Source organism: Urocampus carinirostris, chromosome 14, assembly GCF_059441175.1.
Source record: "Urocampus carinirostris isolate Australia breed hairy pipefish chromosome 14, RoL_Ucar_1.0, whole genome shotgun sequence".
In the NCBI taxonomy this organism is placed as follows: Eukaryota; Metazoa; Chordata; class Actinopteri; order Syngnathiformes; family Syngnathidae; genus Urocampus; species Urocampus carinirostris.
The window spans coordinates 30,810,936-30,829,170 of record NC_142362.1 but is presented as its reverse complement, the minus strand read 5'-3'; the positions used below and the strand labels follow the sequence as shown (position 1 = coordinate 30,829,170).

Below are 18,235 nucleotides of genomic sequence, written 5' to 3'. Positions count from 1 at the left end.
AAAACGGTGATATAAAAAACTACAAAAGAGAGAAAGAAAAAAGATGGAAGGAAAGTGAGCGGGTGAGAGTAAAAGAGCCAGAGAGATAAAGAAAGAGAGATAGATGAAGAGAGAGAGAAGAAGAGAAAAAGAATGAAGAAGAGAGAAGGAGAGGAATAGAGTGAGAAAGAGAGAGAGAGAAATGGGAAAAAAATGAAATAGAGGGAGAAATGAAAGAAAAGAAAAAAGAGAGAAATAAAGAAAGAGAGAATACTGTATTTTCACACTATATCATAAAGCACACACCCCTAATAAAAATCTATATGACACCGAGCTAAACCACCAAAGAAGGACTGTGACCTCAGGAGACATGAAATTGAAGCTTTAATGCCCTTCTCTGGATGGTGAAAACTGCAAGAGTAGAATACAATGAATCAAGACCATGTGCCGATAGGTTTACATCAGTCTAAACCAGGGTTGTCAAACACATTTTAGCAGGCGGTCACATGCTCGAGAAGAAATCTTACGTGGGGCTGGACTAGTAGATTAAAAAGAAAGAGAGAAAGAACAAGGGTGAGAAAGAGAGAGAAGGAAATAAAGGGAGAAAAGGTAAAGACAGAAATAGTGTGAGAGCACAAAAGAGAAAGGGAGAAAAATGGAGGAATGAAGATTAAGAAAGTGAGAGAAGACTGTATATAAAAAACTAAAAAAGAGAGAAAGATCATAAAGATGGAAAGAAAGTGAGCGGGAGAGAGTCAAAAAGCCAGTGAGATGAAGAAAAAACAATCGATAAAGAGAGAGAGAAGAATAGAATAAGACATATTTCAACCTGCAGCTCGTTTTTCTCTTGCGCTTCCCTAAGCGTTGTCTCACGGGCCGGATTCAATCCCTTAGCGGGATCCTGATCTGGCCCGCGGGCCGCCTGTTTGACACCCCTCATTTTAGAGCATTTCAAAAACAAAGAAAGCGATAATAAACTTGGTCCTAAACTATAATCAAAGGGTTTGTCAGGTCTAGATGAACAATTAGAAGAGGATTAGAAGAGATCAATCCAGGCTGAGTCGGAAAAAAAACGAGACGTTTCGTGTGGACAAGACAAAATGGAGTCGATGATGTCAATCCGAAAGGAGCAGAGACGAGACAAAATCATTTGTAGGAGGTACTCCAACACAAAGCCAAGGTTGAGCCAGTGAGAGTAATAATCAAAACCTTCAAGAGTACCTCCGCCGTCAGGTTCGTTGACCGAGAAGAGGCAGGCAAAATGGAATTAATGGCCTTCTGTGCTCTTCTCCAATCTCCTTTGATGAAGCTCGGCAGTCACTGCGCAGCCTAACACAGTTATCCTAATTGAGTTTCCAGAAACAAAATCTTGAATATTTCTCTAGTAGATTAAAAAGAAAGAGAGAAAGAACCAGGAGGAGAAAGAGAGATAAAGAAAGGGATCTAAAGATATAAAGTACAAGGGAGACAGAGAAAGAGAAGTAAAGAAAGAGAGAAAAGGGGAGAGAGAAATAGAGGGAGAGCACAAAAGAGAAAGGGAGACACAATGGAAAAACGAAGAGTAAGAAACAGGGGAAACGGAGAAATAGGAAAAACTACACAGAAGAAAAGTGAGCAGGAGAGAGTCAAAGAGCCGTAGGGATAAAGAAAAAGAGATAGATAAAGAGAGAGAAATGAAGAGAAAATGAATTCAAGTAGAGAAAAAGAAAGGGAATGAGAAAGAGAGAGAGAAAGTAAGAAAAAATACTCAGAAAGAGAGAGCGAAATGGAAAAAAGGAAAGAGAGGCGGAAAAGAAGAGAAAAAAGAGAGAGATAAAGAGTGAGAGAATAGGAAAAAGAGAGAAAGAGGGTGAGAAAGAGAGATTGTAAGAAAAAAATAAAGAGCGAGAGACAAAGAAAAATGGAAAAAATGAAAGAGGGAGAAAAGAAAAGAAAAAAGAGAGAGATGAATAAAGAAAACGAGAATGAGGAAAAAATAGAGAAAGTTAAGACACCAAAAAGTCTTTCCTTTTATCCGTGATTATTCAGAGGACAGCATGGGCTCAGGCGGCGTGAAATTTCGCCCCTGGAGACAGCCACTTTCATTCAAAATGTCAGCTGGGGCTGGATTGTTTTGTCAGAAAAGCTGCTTTTTATCCTCGGACAAACGTTACCCAACTCAAATGAGGGCATGCTTATCATTGAATCTGATGCAAACTTAAGTCCATTTCGAGCTTGTCATCAAAACTACAGTGAAGCATGCTTACAATGAATGAATGAATGAATGAAGATTTCGAACAGTAAAATAAAAACAGGACAAAAACAATGAGTCAACAACAGAATAATGTCACATCACATGTTCGAAGAGGGGTAGTCAGAAGCAGATGCTTATTTTCCTTACCCCTTTATCTTCCCTATTAAATACATTTTACAAATCCTCTTCTCCTCTTGTGACTAATATAACAAAAACTCATGGATATACTTATAACATAGGTCAGATATCAATAATTATGATAATTACAATAATCACATATTTTATACACTAATCTTCGTAATACCATCCCTCAACGTCATAATGCCACTAGTTACCAAACATCACTGCAGCACCATGAATAAATTCTCAGATCTTGGATTTTCTCTCGAATTTTTGCTCGAAAGACATCTCATAACTGGAATTTGACGCAACAAGATCAGCTTGTATCAGGAGGCAGCTACTGTACTTTAACTTGTAAAAAAAACAATATCAACTAACTATGAAATGCACTGTTTATCCTCAATAGGATTCAGGGGGCAGCAGGGCGGCGCAAAGGTTAGCGCGTGTACATTCCAAAAACAAGCATGTTAGGTTAATTGGCCGGTCCAAATTGCCCTTAGATCTGAATGAGCGAGTGAGTTGTCTGTCTCTGTGTGCGACTGGCTAGCAACCGGTTCAGGGTGTCCCCTGCCCACTGCACGAAGATAGCTGGCATGGGCTCCAGCACCCCCCCGTGACCCTACTGAGGATAAGCTGTGCAGATAATGGATGGATCAGCAGCCATCTTTGGGCAGTGGGTAGGGGACACTATGAACATGTTGGTTGTCAGTCGTAGGGCACACAGAGACAGACAACTCACTCACTTACTCACTCACTCACTCGATCACTCACTCGATCACTCACTCACTCACTTACTCACTCACTCACTCGATCACTCACTCGATCACTCACTCACTCACTCACTCACTCACTCACTCACTCACTCGATCATTCACTCACTCACTCACTCGATCACTCACTCACTCACTCACCCACTCAAACCTCGGGACAATTCAGACCACCAAACCAGCTTCTTGAAGACCAAATTCAAGCACTTTCTCAGAACTTTTAAAGAACAATTCATTTTAATCACCATTCAAAGAAGAAATCCGGCATGAATCGTGCATTTTGCAAATCCATAGATATATCTGCGATTTACATATGCCAATCATAATCTTGCGTATGCATTTATACAGACATGCAATTTTGAGATCTTGGGTAAATCGCCAATATATTTGTGGATGTTTGATGTCACAGACCAGGAACGGAGACAGGACCCAATAGCGTTCGTTTTACTCAGTTTTTATTAAGAAAGAGAACAGTGCTTGCATACCCAATCCGATGATCGTCGATCACGGGTAGCAGATAGCAGGAACACGGAAGTGGCACTTCCGTGTCGAGCGATGGTAGCCGTTGGCAGCGAGAAAAACAGGTCGATGGCCGAGACGGAGGAGCAAAAGCAGAAACAGGTCCAGAAAAGAGGTCGGCAACAGGTATCAGGCAGGAAATAGAATAGAATAGAATAGAATAGAATAGAATAGAATATACCTTTATTGTCATTGTTACAACATGGGATATATTGTGACAACGAAATTGGACGTGGCACTCCAGGTCCATATTTTACAGTGAGGATAAGGAAAACAAAGAGATACAGGAACAAGGAAAATGTTTGTACTGTCCTTGTTGTATAGGCTTTGTTTTCCTCCGGAGGGGGGGGTGAATGAGGGGGTGAGGGACAGACAGAGATGGGCGGATCCAACTAGATGTTTGATCTTAAACGGAGCAGGATAGTGTCGGAGAGTACAAAAGCTTGCCTAGCTGAGAGCATAGGTTCGCAAACGGTCTGACAGGTTCCTTTCGATAGACGGGAGTTTAAAAAGAGTTCAACAGCCAATCAGTTCCCGCGGCTGTTGCCGCCAACAGGGCAGCCGCAGGTGACCCGAATCAGCAATCATGACATCTGAGCATTATGCATATAAATGTTTTTGAATCAAATCTCTTCCAAATAGGTGTTGGGTAAAATTAAGGTAATATGTAGCTCACATTTTCAATTGGAGGAAGTCTTCACTTTACAAATGCGACAGTAGTTTTTTTTTTTTGCATGGCTCATAATAAATGTCAATAAATGATAAATAATCCTTGCATTAAAATAGATTATATAGTGCCCTCTTTAGGTGTTGCATCACCTGGCATCTCGGGTGCGACCCATAGCATCAATACCATACATTGTCATGATTGCTAATTCAGGGCACCTGTGACTGCCCAATTGGAGCCAACAGCCGCGAATGCTGATTGGTTCAAAGACTCTTATTAAACCCCAAGAGGAAGCTGTCAGACCGTTTGCGAACCTATGCTCCCAGCTAGGCAAGCTCCATACCTTCCAACATTTTCCTGCCCTGTTCTCTCCTGCCTTATACCTGTTACCGACCTGTTTCTGGACCCGTTCCTGCCCTGCTCTTCCATCCCGACCATTGCCCTGTTTTGCCCTGTTTCCTGCCTGATACCTGTTGCCGACCTCTTCTCTGGACTCAATACCGCTCTTGCTCTCCCGTCCCGGCTATTGACCAGTATCCCTGCTGCCTACGATTATCCTCGCTCGACACGGAAGTGCCACTTCCGCGTTCCTGCCACCTGCTACCCGTGTCTGTCTATCATGGGATCGTGCAAGCAAGCACTGCTCTCTCTCTCTCTTTATTAATAAAAGTAAACGAACGCTACTGGGTCCTGTTTCTGGCTTCTGACAATACGTACTGATGCCAGCCGTAGTTAATCACAAAGGAAGAATAAATGCAATGGAAAAGCAAAGCCACCAGAAGGCAGTGTCTGCATCATTTTTAAGCAGACTTGTTGAGAAACAAGGCAAGGCAATTTTAAGCATTTACGATAACTTCACCCAACATTCAAGCGCTTAGTCAATTCTTGAAAACACAACATTAAAATTCCAGCATTATTAAAGTTTTCAAGCACCTGGCCGAACCCCGCATGCATGTTTCGGGAATGTACCTGGAATTGAACGCTGGGCCACACTGTGGGGCTCACGTGCTAACCACTCATCCACCGTGCCGCCAATATTGACTAATAAAAGAACATTTTAACCCTTGTGGCGTGCAGGTACCAATTATGTACATTTTCATGCTTCTATATTTTCAATCAAAGAGAAAGTGTTGAATAGTAAACACTTGTGGTCTCAAATTTCCCACAGTTTGTGATAAGATGTAGATGTTTGAAATTGCATTGTTCTGTGATTTATATGTTCTTACATTTAGGAGCCACCCAAATAGTATACACAAAGTGTGCTATATACACAATTGGGACATATAGACATCCTGTCAAGAACCAGAACAGGATCAGGACCCAAACGTGTGATGTTACTCACACAACCCTTTTATTTTACGGGAAATGGGGAGTCATGCACGGTAGGCAGCAGTCTGGCGTGAAATGATAGGAAGCCAGAGGCCGAAGAGATCGATACCAATTGCCTGAGTTGATACCAGACAGACAGGATAGAAAATGAAACAGGATATCGAAAAATAAACAGGACAAACTAGACGGGAACGAAAACTGGACAAAATAATAAACAGGACAAGAATAGACGGAAACTAAATTGTAAACCAAAATTAAACAGGACAAAATAAACGGGAACAATACCGGACAAAAAATACCAACAGGAACAGGACAGAGTTGAAACCCACGTATTGCGGGGCAGAAGTTTGTTGACGGACTGACAAAGGAGAAAATAGAGCAGTGAGCTTAAATAGACAGAAAGCCAATCCGTCAATGAGCCGCAGCTTGTGCCACATGGGCGGGGCCACTTGGGCACCATGGCAACCGTGACACATCCATGATAATAGATAATCTTTGACTTATCATAAACCTGGTGTATTTTAATATACTTCACAGGATTTTTTTTTTTTTTTCTTTAGTGCCATCCAGTAAATTGTATGCAATGAAAAAAAATTGTTCAGTGGTGCCATTGCCCAAATATAGTAATAATAATATAACAATTTTGCCTGCAAACCACTGACTGCAGACCCCAGGATGCTGGTATTGCATACCGTGGCGCATCCCGTGCACGACAATCCATTTGCCTTGCTTAGCAGACAATGCAACAAAAACATTGCGCTTTCTGCCTTGTTGTTGCAAAACACATAAATGAAAAACGATTTATGTATGGATAGGTCTGAGGCCACTGAAGCTTTTTAGGTGTTGGAAATTAAAAAATATGAATAAATGGCTTAGTTATCACACTTCAAGTTTTGACTAATACGAGCTCTAATTGTGCCATATAAATTATTCACCAAGTCATTTGATGTACTGTGTATGTTTATACAATTTAGTTTGTTTATATTACTGTCACTTTTAGGATATGTACTGTCCTATTGGGAGGGGGGAGGAACACATAAATGAAAAACTATATGTCTATGGAGAGGTGTGAGGCCACTGAACATTTTGAGGTGTTGGAAATAAAGAATATTAATAAATGGCTGAGTCATCACACTTCAAGTTCACGTACCAATAATGTACACTGGCACCAGTTGTGTAACAAAAAAAAATGTCTGCTATGAGGGTTAAACAAGCAAAACAACCATCTGCAATGCTAGACCATTGATTTTCATTTTGCAAATTTGTTTTGTCTTTTTACTTGAAAAACAAGTTCAATAACAGAATAATATATGAAAATAACCCTTCTTTCATGATTACTCATTACACTCACCTGTGCCCGCTCGTTTGGCGCCAGCTGCTGCTGGTTTCCCCTCCTATTTAAGCTCAGCGCTCTAACTCACCCTTTGTCAGTCCATCAGCAAACCTCTGTTTACACAAGACAAGCATTTTGACTCTGACTCCTTTCGCAACCCATTTTGAAACCCATATTCCACTTGTCTGTTCATGATTTCCCTGTTTGTCTTGGCTATGACCCGTTTTTTGACCTTGACCACGTTCTGATCTCCCGCCCCGGCTAATGACCCGTTTTTTGACCCCGACCACGTTCTGATCTCCCGTCCGGCTAATGACCTGCTTTTCCCCTTCGACCACGTTACAATCTCCCGCTCCGGAAGATCCACTTCCGCATTCCGAACACGCTCCGATCCCGTGAGCGGCTTGCTTCCCTCGTCCAGCGAGTACCGGATTGCTGGCACTGGTTTTTCCCCTATAACGCGATTGGGTCAACCATTTGTTCTGGTTCTGACACCTTCAAATAATATTTTTTTCCTAAAATGTGTGGTAGCCACATTCCCAAATATGTTTTAGGCTGCACTCGTGTTTATCTGCTGAGTTTTATTGAATCAATATCTTGGAGCAACTAAGAGCAATCAGCTCCTGAAATCTCCATTTTCTCTGTCTGTCTCTCATTAGAGCCTGATAGTGTCCTCTTATTTACTGCCTCCCTTAACGTTTGTGATATTTTTCAAAAGATTGGTTGTGTTTCTTCTAATCTTCGTTGGCTATTGTGGAGTTGAACCAGCTCCAAACATGACACGATTGCTTTCACTGATGTGTGACGCCACTGCAAAGAGTCAGACCAACTGAGCGAATGACTAAGCACCGTGCGTGGCTGCTGCTGAATACACATCACGCGTCTCACGAAGTGGAACATTAATAGTTTAGTTACTTTCGATGGGGCTTGAAACATAAAAATTTGCATTGCCGCTAATCACTTAAGTGCCAGTATATTGACTTAAACATTAAAGGACACATCTCCTGTAATTTTAAGCCATTTCACAGTATACTAATAGGCATTAATATGTTTTTTCATGTTAAATCAAAGTTATTTTTGTGAAGGGGATTCTCACAATCAGCGAAAAACATTATTTGTTTTGATTACTGATGCGAGGCACCTGTGCCCGCTCCTTTGGCGCCAACTGCCTCGGACGTTGATTGGCTCCCTGTCACTAAACCCCCGTCTTTCTGTCACCTGTTGTCAGTCCGTCTGTGAACCTCAGTTCACGCTAGGCAAGCTTTTTTACCCCCCGTCCCCGTCTGTTTCTCGGCTTCAACCCATTTTCTGATCTCGACCACGTTTTTTGGCTCTTCTGTCCCGGCTACTGACCTGTTTTTTCCACTCCCGACACCACCATCGCTCGCCACGGAAATACCACTTCCGCATTTGAGCAACCTGCTCCTCGCAACCAGCGATCTCCGGATCGTGTTTGCAAATATTTCCCTTCTTCCCAATAAAGCTGAGAGAAACGTACGCAGGTTGGTCCTGTCTCTGTTCTGGTCCTGACATTCTTCTCTTCGGAAAAGAACAGATAGAAATTTTGTGCTTCACTTCCGATGCGTTCAGAAATCAGATATTAAGACGGAGCTTTGATATATTCAAATAAAAAGCTTCTGTATAGACAAAAACATAACAGGTCTTGTTAGTTTAGTAAGTATGTTTTTTTGCATTCTTGCGGATATGTGTCACAACGCCAGGAACGGAGACAGGACCCAGTAGCGTTCGTTTACTCAGTTTTGTTGATAAAAGAGAGAAGGGCTTGCTTCCAAGATCCAAGGATCGATGGAAAAGTGTAGCAGGAGACGCAGAAGTGGCACTTCCGTGTTGAGCGGGGAGGGTCGAAGACAGGCAGGAATTACAAGTCGTTAGCCGGGACTGGAGAGCAAGGGCGGTGTCAGGTTTGGAAACGAGTTCGGCAACAGGAGGCAGGCAGGTAGCGGGGCAAAACAGATCGGATAACGGGCAGGCAAAACAGGGCAGAGTCAGGTCCGGAAAAGGGTTCGCAATGAGGATCAGGCAGAGAAAAACAGGGCAGGAACAGAGTCTGACGTAAGAGCTTGCCGAGCTGGGAGCATCGGTTCGCATAACGATATGGCAGGGATCTCTTGGAAGTCGGGGGTTTAAAAAGAGTACAACAGCCAATCAGCTGCCCAGGCTGTTGACGCCAATGAGGCAGTCGCAGGTGCTCTGAATCGGCAATCATGACAATATGTTAATGCTTAATACATTCCTATTGACTGCAAACAAGTGTCTTAATTGTGTCACATGTTATTTTTCTGTACAATAAATGTGCCTGCTAATTCTGCCAAGATCGTGATCTTACTCTATAGAGAGAAATCTCGTTCATCCATTTATGCGGATCACAAATTAGACAACAAGGTAATTGGCTGCTGAAGGGGGGCATAGTTTCTCCTGCTGTTTACCTGCGCTTCATTGAATTTCTTCTCTTTGACATTCAAAGCACTGAGCAGAAATCACATCGTGTCATAACCCGTTGCGTGCCCTTACTGTACAGTGCTTTGTTTTAACCAAACAGTTGGATTCCCTGGGCCGCACCAGTTCTAAGCCAGCTGCTAGGTGCAGGTCGAGGCAGCATGTTGGGGATGTCCCGTGCCGCGGTGAGAGCTGCCGCGGATGCCCTGGATAAAGCCCCACAACTGGGGAAATCCCAGGAAGGGACCAGTGCACGCCCAAAGTTGCTGCATTGCATTGTAAAGCGCAGTATTTAAAATGGAGAAAGAAAGTAGCGGCTTGTAGTCCGGAATTTTCTGAAGGAATGCGTTGACTATTGTACAAAACAGCAACCTATAACACGTGTGCCAGCAGTGGCACCAGTGGCACGCGAGCGGACGACAAAATAATAATGATTATTTTTTTAAAATACGCATTTTTACCTGAGATTTAGACATTTTCAGTTGGCTTTACGGTAGCGCCCCTCCTCTTCTGCTCCGTGTGCGGGTGTTTGTCTGCACAGCGACTCACAGAAGAGGAGAAATCTGTGTTTTGACCCAGCCACAGAAACACCGGCACGCGATAAATGAATGAATAATGACAGCTCCTTCAGCGAAAAAATCTCGTTCTTTGACTGACGACTGGGGGCTTGTGCAAAAAATGACCGTGCTGTTTGTGCATTATACCTCTAGAGCGATGTACCTCGCACATCAAGTGTTAAACGTCATGACGAGACGAAACATGAATTCAAGGCGTAGACATTAAGAAGCGCTGTGTCCAGGTACGGCAAACAAACACAGACCCTAAAAACCTTTGTCCCTGCTAAAAACAGCACCACGGAAGCAAGTTATCACATTGCTCACTGCATAGCAAAGCACGGAAAACCATTTATATCTGAGACCAAATCAGCTGTTATTTCTGTTGCACATATTTGCAAGTAGCTTTCTGCCTTGTTGCTGTTATTTCAAGTTTTTATATTTTCTGCAATAAGATTTCATTGATGAATGGTATGGTAGCTGTCCATATCACTTGTTTTTGATTGTAGTTCATTGTTGATGGAAAATGGTTGATTTTGGTTGATTCTTGTGGTAAAAAGTTATGGATGTCAACAGGCCTTTCCACTTGTTTTTCACATTTATTTTTAGTTGATTGATGAACAAGGATAGTGGATGAATTGGTCAGTTATACTATTTCAATGTATATCCAAGTTGTATATTCGAACTGGTGTAAAATTACAGCTCTTTCGGATATAAAATACTGTTGTGCGAATCACTGATCTAGGTGTGGCACACTGGTTTACAAGGAAATTTGAAAGGGGCACTCCACACCGCAAAGGTTGCTGACCCCTGGTATAGATTATCATTAATTTTTTAGGATTTTTGTTTGGCAGTCTGGATTAAAAGTCCTGTGGCATACGGGTTCCCGTTTGCCATCCTTTCCCTATGTTGAAATTCTGCCTCTACTCCAAAATGATTATTACCTGCTGTTTCAACTTGATCCCTCTCCCCTTCTATCACCTGCAGCCACAGGACCAAGTCAACAGGCTGGCCGCCCCCTTCAGGGACATGGAGTTCCTCACAGGGACCCCCTAATGGCTGGGACATGAGCAGCAATAGAGAAGGGCGTGACTGCTACATCAAGTGAGTATTTCAAGGGGAGTTCCGACCCCCTGAGATGTTTCAGAGCACTCGGCAAAGCTATGACTCTTCGAGCAGCGTCACTGCCTCCACGGCATCTCCATCTGTGCATTCGGAATACTGATTCGCTTTTCCTTAGCCCGCTGTGCGCTCTCTCTCTTTCTTCTTTGCTCTCCACCCTGCACACCACACGCTTCCTCTCGCACGCCCACCACATTGTGAACAGAGTCTGACATATGCAGAAGTGGACTTTTTCGTTAAATATAATTAACCTGTGCTGGATCTTTCATGCACCGACACTTTGCTCGTTTGTCCAAGGACTCCGGATTAATTACCTGACAGGTAAAGAGATTAAGTTTAAGTTGTGCAATGTGCATGTCTGTATAAGTAGTGTTTTAAATTCTGGACTTGTGACGGTTGAGTTTTTCCTGACCGAAAAATTGAAGCTAGCATCTCGGTGTGTACGTGATGCAGCAAAGAGGAGGCGAAGGGCTCGGAGCTTGGCGTGTGTGATGTGGAGAGGCGTTATATAAGAAGCGAGAGCGCCGGATGCAGTCAAAGAGTTCATCTGCATGAGGCTGTTTTGGCGGCGGACCCGGGTCGTCAAATTTTGCAGGGGAGACTCATGAATAATCAAATGTCTGCTCGTGTGTCCATAAGTCAACGTGACGAGGCCGCCGGGCACAATCCAAGTCGGTTGCTTTCCTTAAAGGAACGCATCTGCCTGACAGTGGGGGTCATAAATAAAGCAGTGACTGTTTAATATTAACTCCACGAAACGCTGTATTAAAATCATGCGATGCAGTCGAGAGAGTGATTTTGAAAAATTGGAGTAATGTATTCGGCAATAACCGTTTAACATCTTGTAAAATGGTGTTGATTAAATCCCGCTGGGTGCAGGCAATGGAGGGAAGTCACGTCTCAATAACTAATTGCATAGGACAGGGGTTGAAGCATCACCAATATGACACAGAGTTAACCCCCAAAATAAGGACAATGACCATAGGAGACGTGTTATTGTAGCTTTAATTTCCCTCTCTGGATGGTGAAGATTAAATGGCCAATATTTACGCAGAAGAAAGTGCAGAAACTTTACATTAAATAAACACTTTTAGAACCGTATAGCATTGTCTAGTAAATCCTACAACATGGATGGAGATGGATTGGACATCAAACCGTCATTTCAGCAATTGTGTGAGTCTTTATTCACTTTGATCTCACAGAATCGGAAGCTAAGCAGAAACCTGGAAGTAGTACTTTTTCACCATTTTTTCTTTACTAACAGCTTAAATAAAAACGAAAACATTTATGAAGAATACTTCTTAATAAACTTACATCCATTTTTGGCCTTGTGCTATATTTTAAACACAGTAAATTATTAATTAAAGAAAAAAAATGCCTTCAGGGCTACTGTACCTAAACAAAGCATGCAAGTAAGCATTACTGGGTGCTCACACTTTTTTAGCATGTGAGCTACTTAATAAATGACAAAATCATCTACCAAACCCGAAAACAAATTCACACGTAAATATTTTAATTTTGTATTGATTTTTTTTTTTATTGCACCAAATACCAACTAAATCAAATATTCAATATATTCAAGGGGGTCTCACATTGAATAAACTGTCCTTTTTCATTCATTCATTCATTATCTGCACAGCTTATCCTCAGTGGGGTTGCGGGGTGCTGGAGCCAATCCCAGCTATCTTCGGGCAGTGGGCAGGGGACACACTGAACTGGTTGCCAGCCAGTCGCAGGGCACACAGGGACAGACAACTCACTCGCTCATTCACACCTAGGGACAATTTGGACCGGCCAATTAACTTGCATGTTTTTGGAATGTGGGAGGAAACTGGAGTGCCCCGAGGAAACCCACGCAAGCATGGGGAAAATATGCAAACTCCACACAGGAAGGTTTGATCTCATGACCTCAGAACTGTGCCTTACACGCGCTAACCATTACGTTGCCATGCTGCCCATAAACTGTCCTATTTTATGTCATTGAATTCTAACATTTTTTTCAATGTGTGCCTAAATAACAGAAATATGTGCAAAATAAAAGTACTTTTCATAATAGTCAAATCATAAAAAGTGGCAACATTACTACTCAATTCAATGACATGCAGTCACCTGTCATCTTGGAAACATAAAATGCAAAATATATTAAATGGAAAATTGCCCCCTAAACAATTCAAGCCTGCAGCATTCTGTAAAATTGGTATGGTTTTACAGAACTTTGTAAAACATTTTCAGTGATCTGCTCATTTTTACACAATTTTCTTTTTTTTTGTGGTAAACAAGATTTTATTTTGGATTTCACACTGTAATGTGAAAAAAAGCGTACTTCTGATTTTGTCTTTGTTCACAGTTGTGTGCAGTCAGTGGAGGCACACATATATGAAATGATTATATGTGTTTAGTGTTAAAGTTCCTTTACATTTACCGTATTTTCTGCACTATATAGGGTGCTGGATTAAAGGCGCACCCCTCAAAAGACACCACTGGAAAGCTCAATCCCTTGGGATTCAAGATATGCTAAAACATCACAATCAGTCTGAAACAAGATACCCCAAAAAATATAAAGCTGGTGTAACCCACCAACAATGTCGTCTTGCAGCTATCACATTCCATGTTAATACACAACCATGGTCTCCGTACAACCATGAGTGTAGTGAATCCAACCGTGTAAAATATTTACGTACAAACACCGACAAATTATAAAAAAAATATGCTGAAAAGCATCCTTGCATTGATGGGCGATGCTTGTTGCTCGCTGACTGTTCAGCCCCATAATTCCTGTTTATAAATTTAGAGTAGTACAATTATTTGCTCTAGGCCGCAGACCAACGTGTGATTCACATACTTTTTTGCCTATTGCAGGCTTCCTTTTACCCTGCTTTAACTTATTCGAGCCTGTAAATGCTAAAAAGAACCTACGAATAACTAGAGCCAATAGTGACTGATTAAAATGATGATTGACACATTTGTTAGCTGATAAAACGCCGGTATATATATCCCAGCAAGCACCACGCACTAATTCTTCTACGGGGGAAAATCGAGTCAGCGGCTGCTTACCATAGTTGCGAGACCTGTTACGACTCAATATTGATCCATATATTAGGTCCGCCTTATGGTGCTGGAAGTGCAGTAAGTTCACAATTTGTTGTTTTTTTGTTTTTTCAAAACCAGATGTCCGGGGCATGCCTGAAAAAACAAACTCAGTTAAGGGTCCCAACATTTTTACTTAGCCGTATTCACAAGGTGGGGGAGCACAAGATGAAGATGTACTGTAATTCTTTCATACGAGTGATTGGTGCAAAACACCACATTTAGCGTATTTTTGGTAAGGAATTGTCATTTTAAAATTACTGACTGCATGAGGTCCAAGGGTACTCTTCTAGGGCCTTGTAACACATTTCTGGCTGAGTCATTTTGTTCTTAAATGTTAACAAATGGTGGATAGGATGTCAACTAAAAGTACATGAATCATTGTTTTTTAGAGTGGTTGAAAAAAATGATGAAGCAGGTGTGAACCAATAACGAAGATAAACACTCCGTCCTCTCCAGAATGTAAATTGTTCCCGTGGAGCAACTGTTGTCGGCACGGTGCCATAGTTGTCTGGTTTTGAGGTGCGGATCATTAACTAAAATAAAATCTAAATGCAAATGCCTTCCTGTAGGTGTCATCCAAAAAAAAAAAAAATGTGAAACTATCTTGCTGCTAAAGTATCTTCTTTATTTGGAGGGTCAAACATTATGAATCCTAGGAGTGGGCGGATCGATCCATCCATCCATACATCCACTATCTGCACCGATTATCCTCAGTAGAGTCACGGGGGTGCTGGAGCCCATCCCAGCTATCTTCGAGCTGTGGGCAGGGGACATCCTGAACTGGTTGCACAAGGACATAAAACTCACTCGCTCATTCACACCTGGGGGCCAATTCACCATACAGGCATGTCTTTGGAATGTGCGAGGAGACCGGAGTGCCCGGTGGAAACCCACGCAATCACGAAAAGAACATGCAAACTCTGCACAGGAAGGCTGCCAGCTGGATTTGAACCCAAGACCCCAGAACTGTGCCGCGGGCGCGCTAACCACTCAGCAGCTGTACCGCCCCAGATAGATTCACATATCTATACAGTTTTATCAATATTAAGCAAGTACTTCGAATCCAATGGATCAGGGGAGGCGAACAAGTTTGACACAAGGAGTCGAAATGTTTAACCGTGAGAAACAAAAAGCCACACCATTAACTGACCATGAAAGACAGTCACAGACAAACACACACAATTAAAAACACTAACCTGGTAAACAACTACTTGAACAAACACGTACCCAAAAGAATTACTTTTTTGAAAGTTTTTCAAATGCAGCTAACGGCATGCTTACCCAGGATCAACTATGATCCACACTATGGATCCAAAGAACACCTAACGTACAAGGTCTCTGGGCTGTGACTGCTAATGGTGCTAATAAGAGTGTGATGGAAGGGGGTTTAAAACTCAAATCACGGAACGTAGTGTAAACAAGGAAGAAAAACCCAGTCTCCTCGTCGGGGAATCGAACCCAGGTCTTCCACGTGACAGGCGGAGATACTGGTCCACTATACTAACGAGGACTGAGATAATTCACCTGACATACCACAACATAGAATAGCAATAGCCCAACACAGATGACACGATGGACCCGTAGACCAACAGCACTATGGACCAGGAGGGACCAACGTTTGGATGTGGTGTATCGCTGGTAAAGTGAAAACTCTCATCAAAGCAAAAACATGACCTAAAGGTATGCTAAAATATCTATCCAAGACATGGCTCAGCCATTCTATCACTGAGATAATCATCAACAACTATAACAAACACTTACCCCAAAGAATCACTTTTTTGAAATGTTTTCAACTGCAGCTGCTGGCATTCTTATCCAGGATTAGCTATGAACCACACTGGACCCAGAGAACACCCAAAGTGATGGTAGGGGTGTGACACTGGGACAGTAAAAATGTTCATCTCAATTGAGACATGACCTGACATGACATGACAACGGGGGGTAGACAGGACTGGGTTTAAGTAAGGACAGGGAGCCAATCAGACCGCGGCGGTTGGCGCCAAATGAGCGGGCACAGGTGAATCACATCAGTAATCATGACAACTACACTAAGACCCACATGTAGACGGTACGACAGATAAATAGACAGTCCACACATAAGTCATTAAATGCACAGTGGTAAGTTGTGTTCTAAAAAAAAAAAGAAAAAAGAAACAGTAATTCAGAACACCACTTAGAACATTATGGAGAAAGAGTAAATAAGTACATTTGAATATATGGATAATCATAAGTTGCATTATTTACCACTATATTAGCTTGAATAAATTTTGATGTGATGAAAAGAATGAGAAGAATATAACTGGAAAACTCACACAATTATACAGTTTATATTCTTACAAGACTTAACAATATTTCAAAACATACATGGGGGAAGTGGGGCCCTACCTTGACGGCCAGATTTTTGTAATCACAGCAGTGAAATTATTGCATGTACAGTATACATTACTGCCAGGCTAAGAGTGATGAATCATATTAAGACGGAGCCTTCATCGCGTTTACTGAGTGGGCTCATTGATTTAGCTCTGCCCTTCCACAATCGAGTATCGTGGTGTGTTACGCATATAAATGACCCATCTTAACCACAATATGAGATACAGTGCCTTGCAAAAGTATTGTCCCCCGAGCTATTTTTAACATATTGCCATATATCAGGCTCAAACGTATAGAAAAAACTGTAGGAATTACACAAATGTGAGTCACACTTGTGAATAGAAGCAACATTTATTTTAAAAAAATGTATTTTGATATGAATACAAAAAATGAAAAGTAGGTGTCCCAAAAATAGTGACCCCCTTTGAGTTAATACTTAAATCACTCATCTTTTTGGGTATGACTCGATAAGTTTTGCACATCTTGAAAAATAAATATTTTCGCCCAAGTTTCTTAAGTTTTGATGGTGATATTTTTGGGCACGGAAATTTTAGATCTTTCCACAAATGCTCTATAGGATGGAGGTCTAGACTTTTGGTTTTTATAACATCTTTATATTTTTAATTATTAACCATTCCATTTTACAGAGCTGTGAATTTTTTTGTCATCCTTCCTGATTTCTGTGTTTTGTTGCATATTCAGCACAATCAACAGTTTCAGATGATTAAAACCATTTCAATATCACACAGAGACATCCCGTGGAAATGTTAAATGCAGTTTTTAGATGTTGTTTCCTTTTAATGAGGCACCAAAAAATCAAAAACTCTTCGACCCTGTGTGGAAAAAGTAATTGCCAACTGAACCTAATAGCAAGTTGGGCCAATTTTGGCATCGTGAAAAGAAATTATCACGTTTATGTCATAATTACCGATTGGAATCACCGGTGCTGTCACGGTCGCCGTGACGACCAGTCTGCCGCGCCCTCGAACTCAAGCTGTAGCAGATCAGCTGATTGCTGGTCTGCTACTTAAGGCTGGGTTGTGGGTTTGGCGGGCGCTGGCTCATTACACATTCCCCGGTCTGTTATGCCTTGTCCTGTTTTAGTTTTAAACATTTTGTGTCTGTTATGCCCTGTCCTGTTGAGTTCGTGCCGGAGGAACTCTGTACTGTTCTGTTTTGTCCCGGAGTATTGGGCGACTTTTATTTTGTTAAATAAAACTTATGGATCGTCACGCAATTGAGGTCTCCCTTCCTGCCTCCTGCCTCCGTTCCGGTCCGATCACTCCTTCCAGTCCACCACGCCTCGTGACAGGTGCCCGCTCATTTGGCGCCAACCGCCCTTGATTCTGATTTGCTCCCTGTCACTATTTGAACCCACTTCTGTCAATCCCCTGTTGTAAGTCCGTCTGCGTATCTCAGTGTATACTAGGCAGGCCTTTTTCGACCCTGACTCCCACCTGTCCCGTTTTTGCTCCCAGCTGTCTCCAGCTTGGACCCATTTTGATCCTGACCACGTCTGCTCTCCCGTCCCAGCTTACGACCGCTTTCTGTCCCCGACTATGTCTACTCTCCTGTTCTGGCTTATGATTCGTTTCCGACCCCGCCTGCCTTGCTCTCTCAGTCCCGGCTACAGGCCCGTTTTTCTGTCTCTGACACCGCCATCGCCCGCTACAGAAGAACCACTTTCATGTTCGG

The 18,235-nt window shown here is 42.2% G+C and overlaps 1 protein-coding gene across 3 annotated transcripts in view; it reads left to right on the top strand.

Annotated features, from left to right (window-relative positions):
* Positions 1-18,235, top strand: part of frmpd4 (FERM and PDZ domain containing 4) — an 82,003-nt gene that overhangs the window by 33,157 nt on the left and 30,611 nt on the right. For 2 of the 3 annotated variants that reach the window (XM_088352739.1, XM_088352740.1), the window contains exon 2: positions 10,946-11,062. In XM_088352739.1, coding sequence (XP_088208865.1) covers positions 10,946-11,062 — 117 coding nt within the window. Of the gene's footprint in view, positions 1-10,945; positions 11,063-11,222; positions 11,402-18,235 lie in introns of those variants that run through there. The other variant, XM_088352741.1, reaches the window with a different exon arrangement.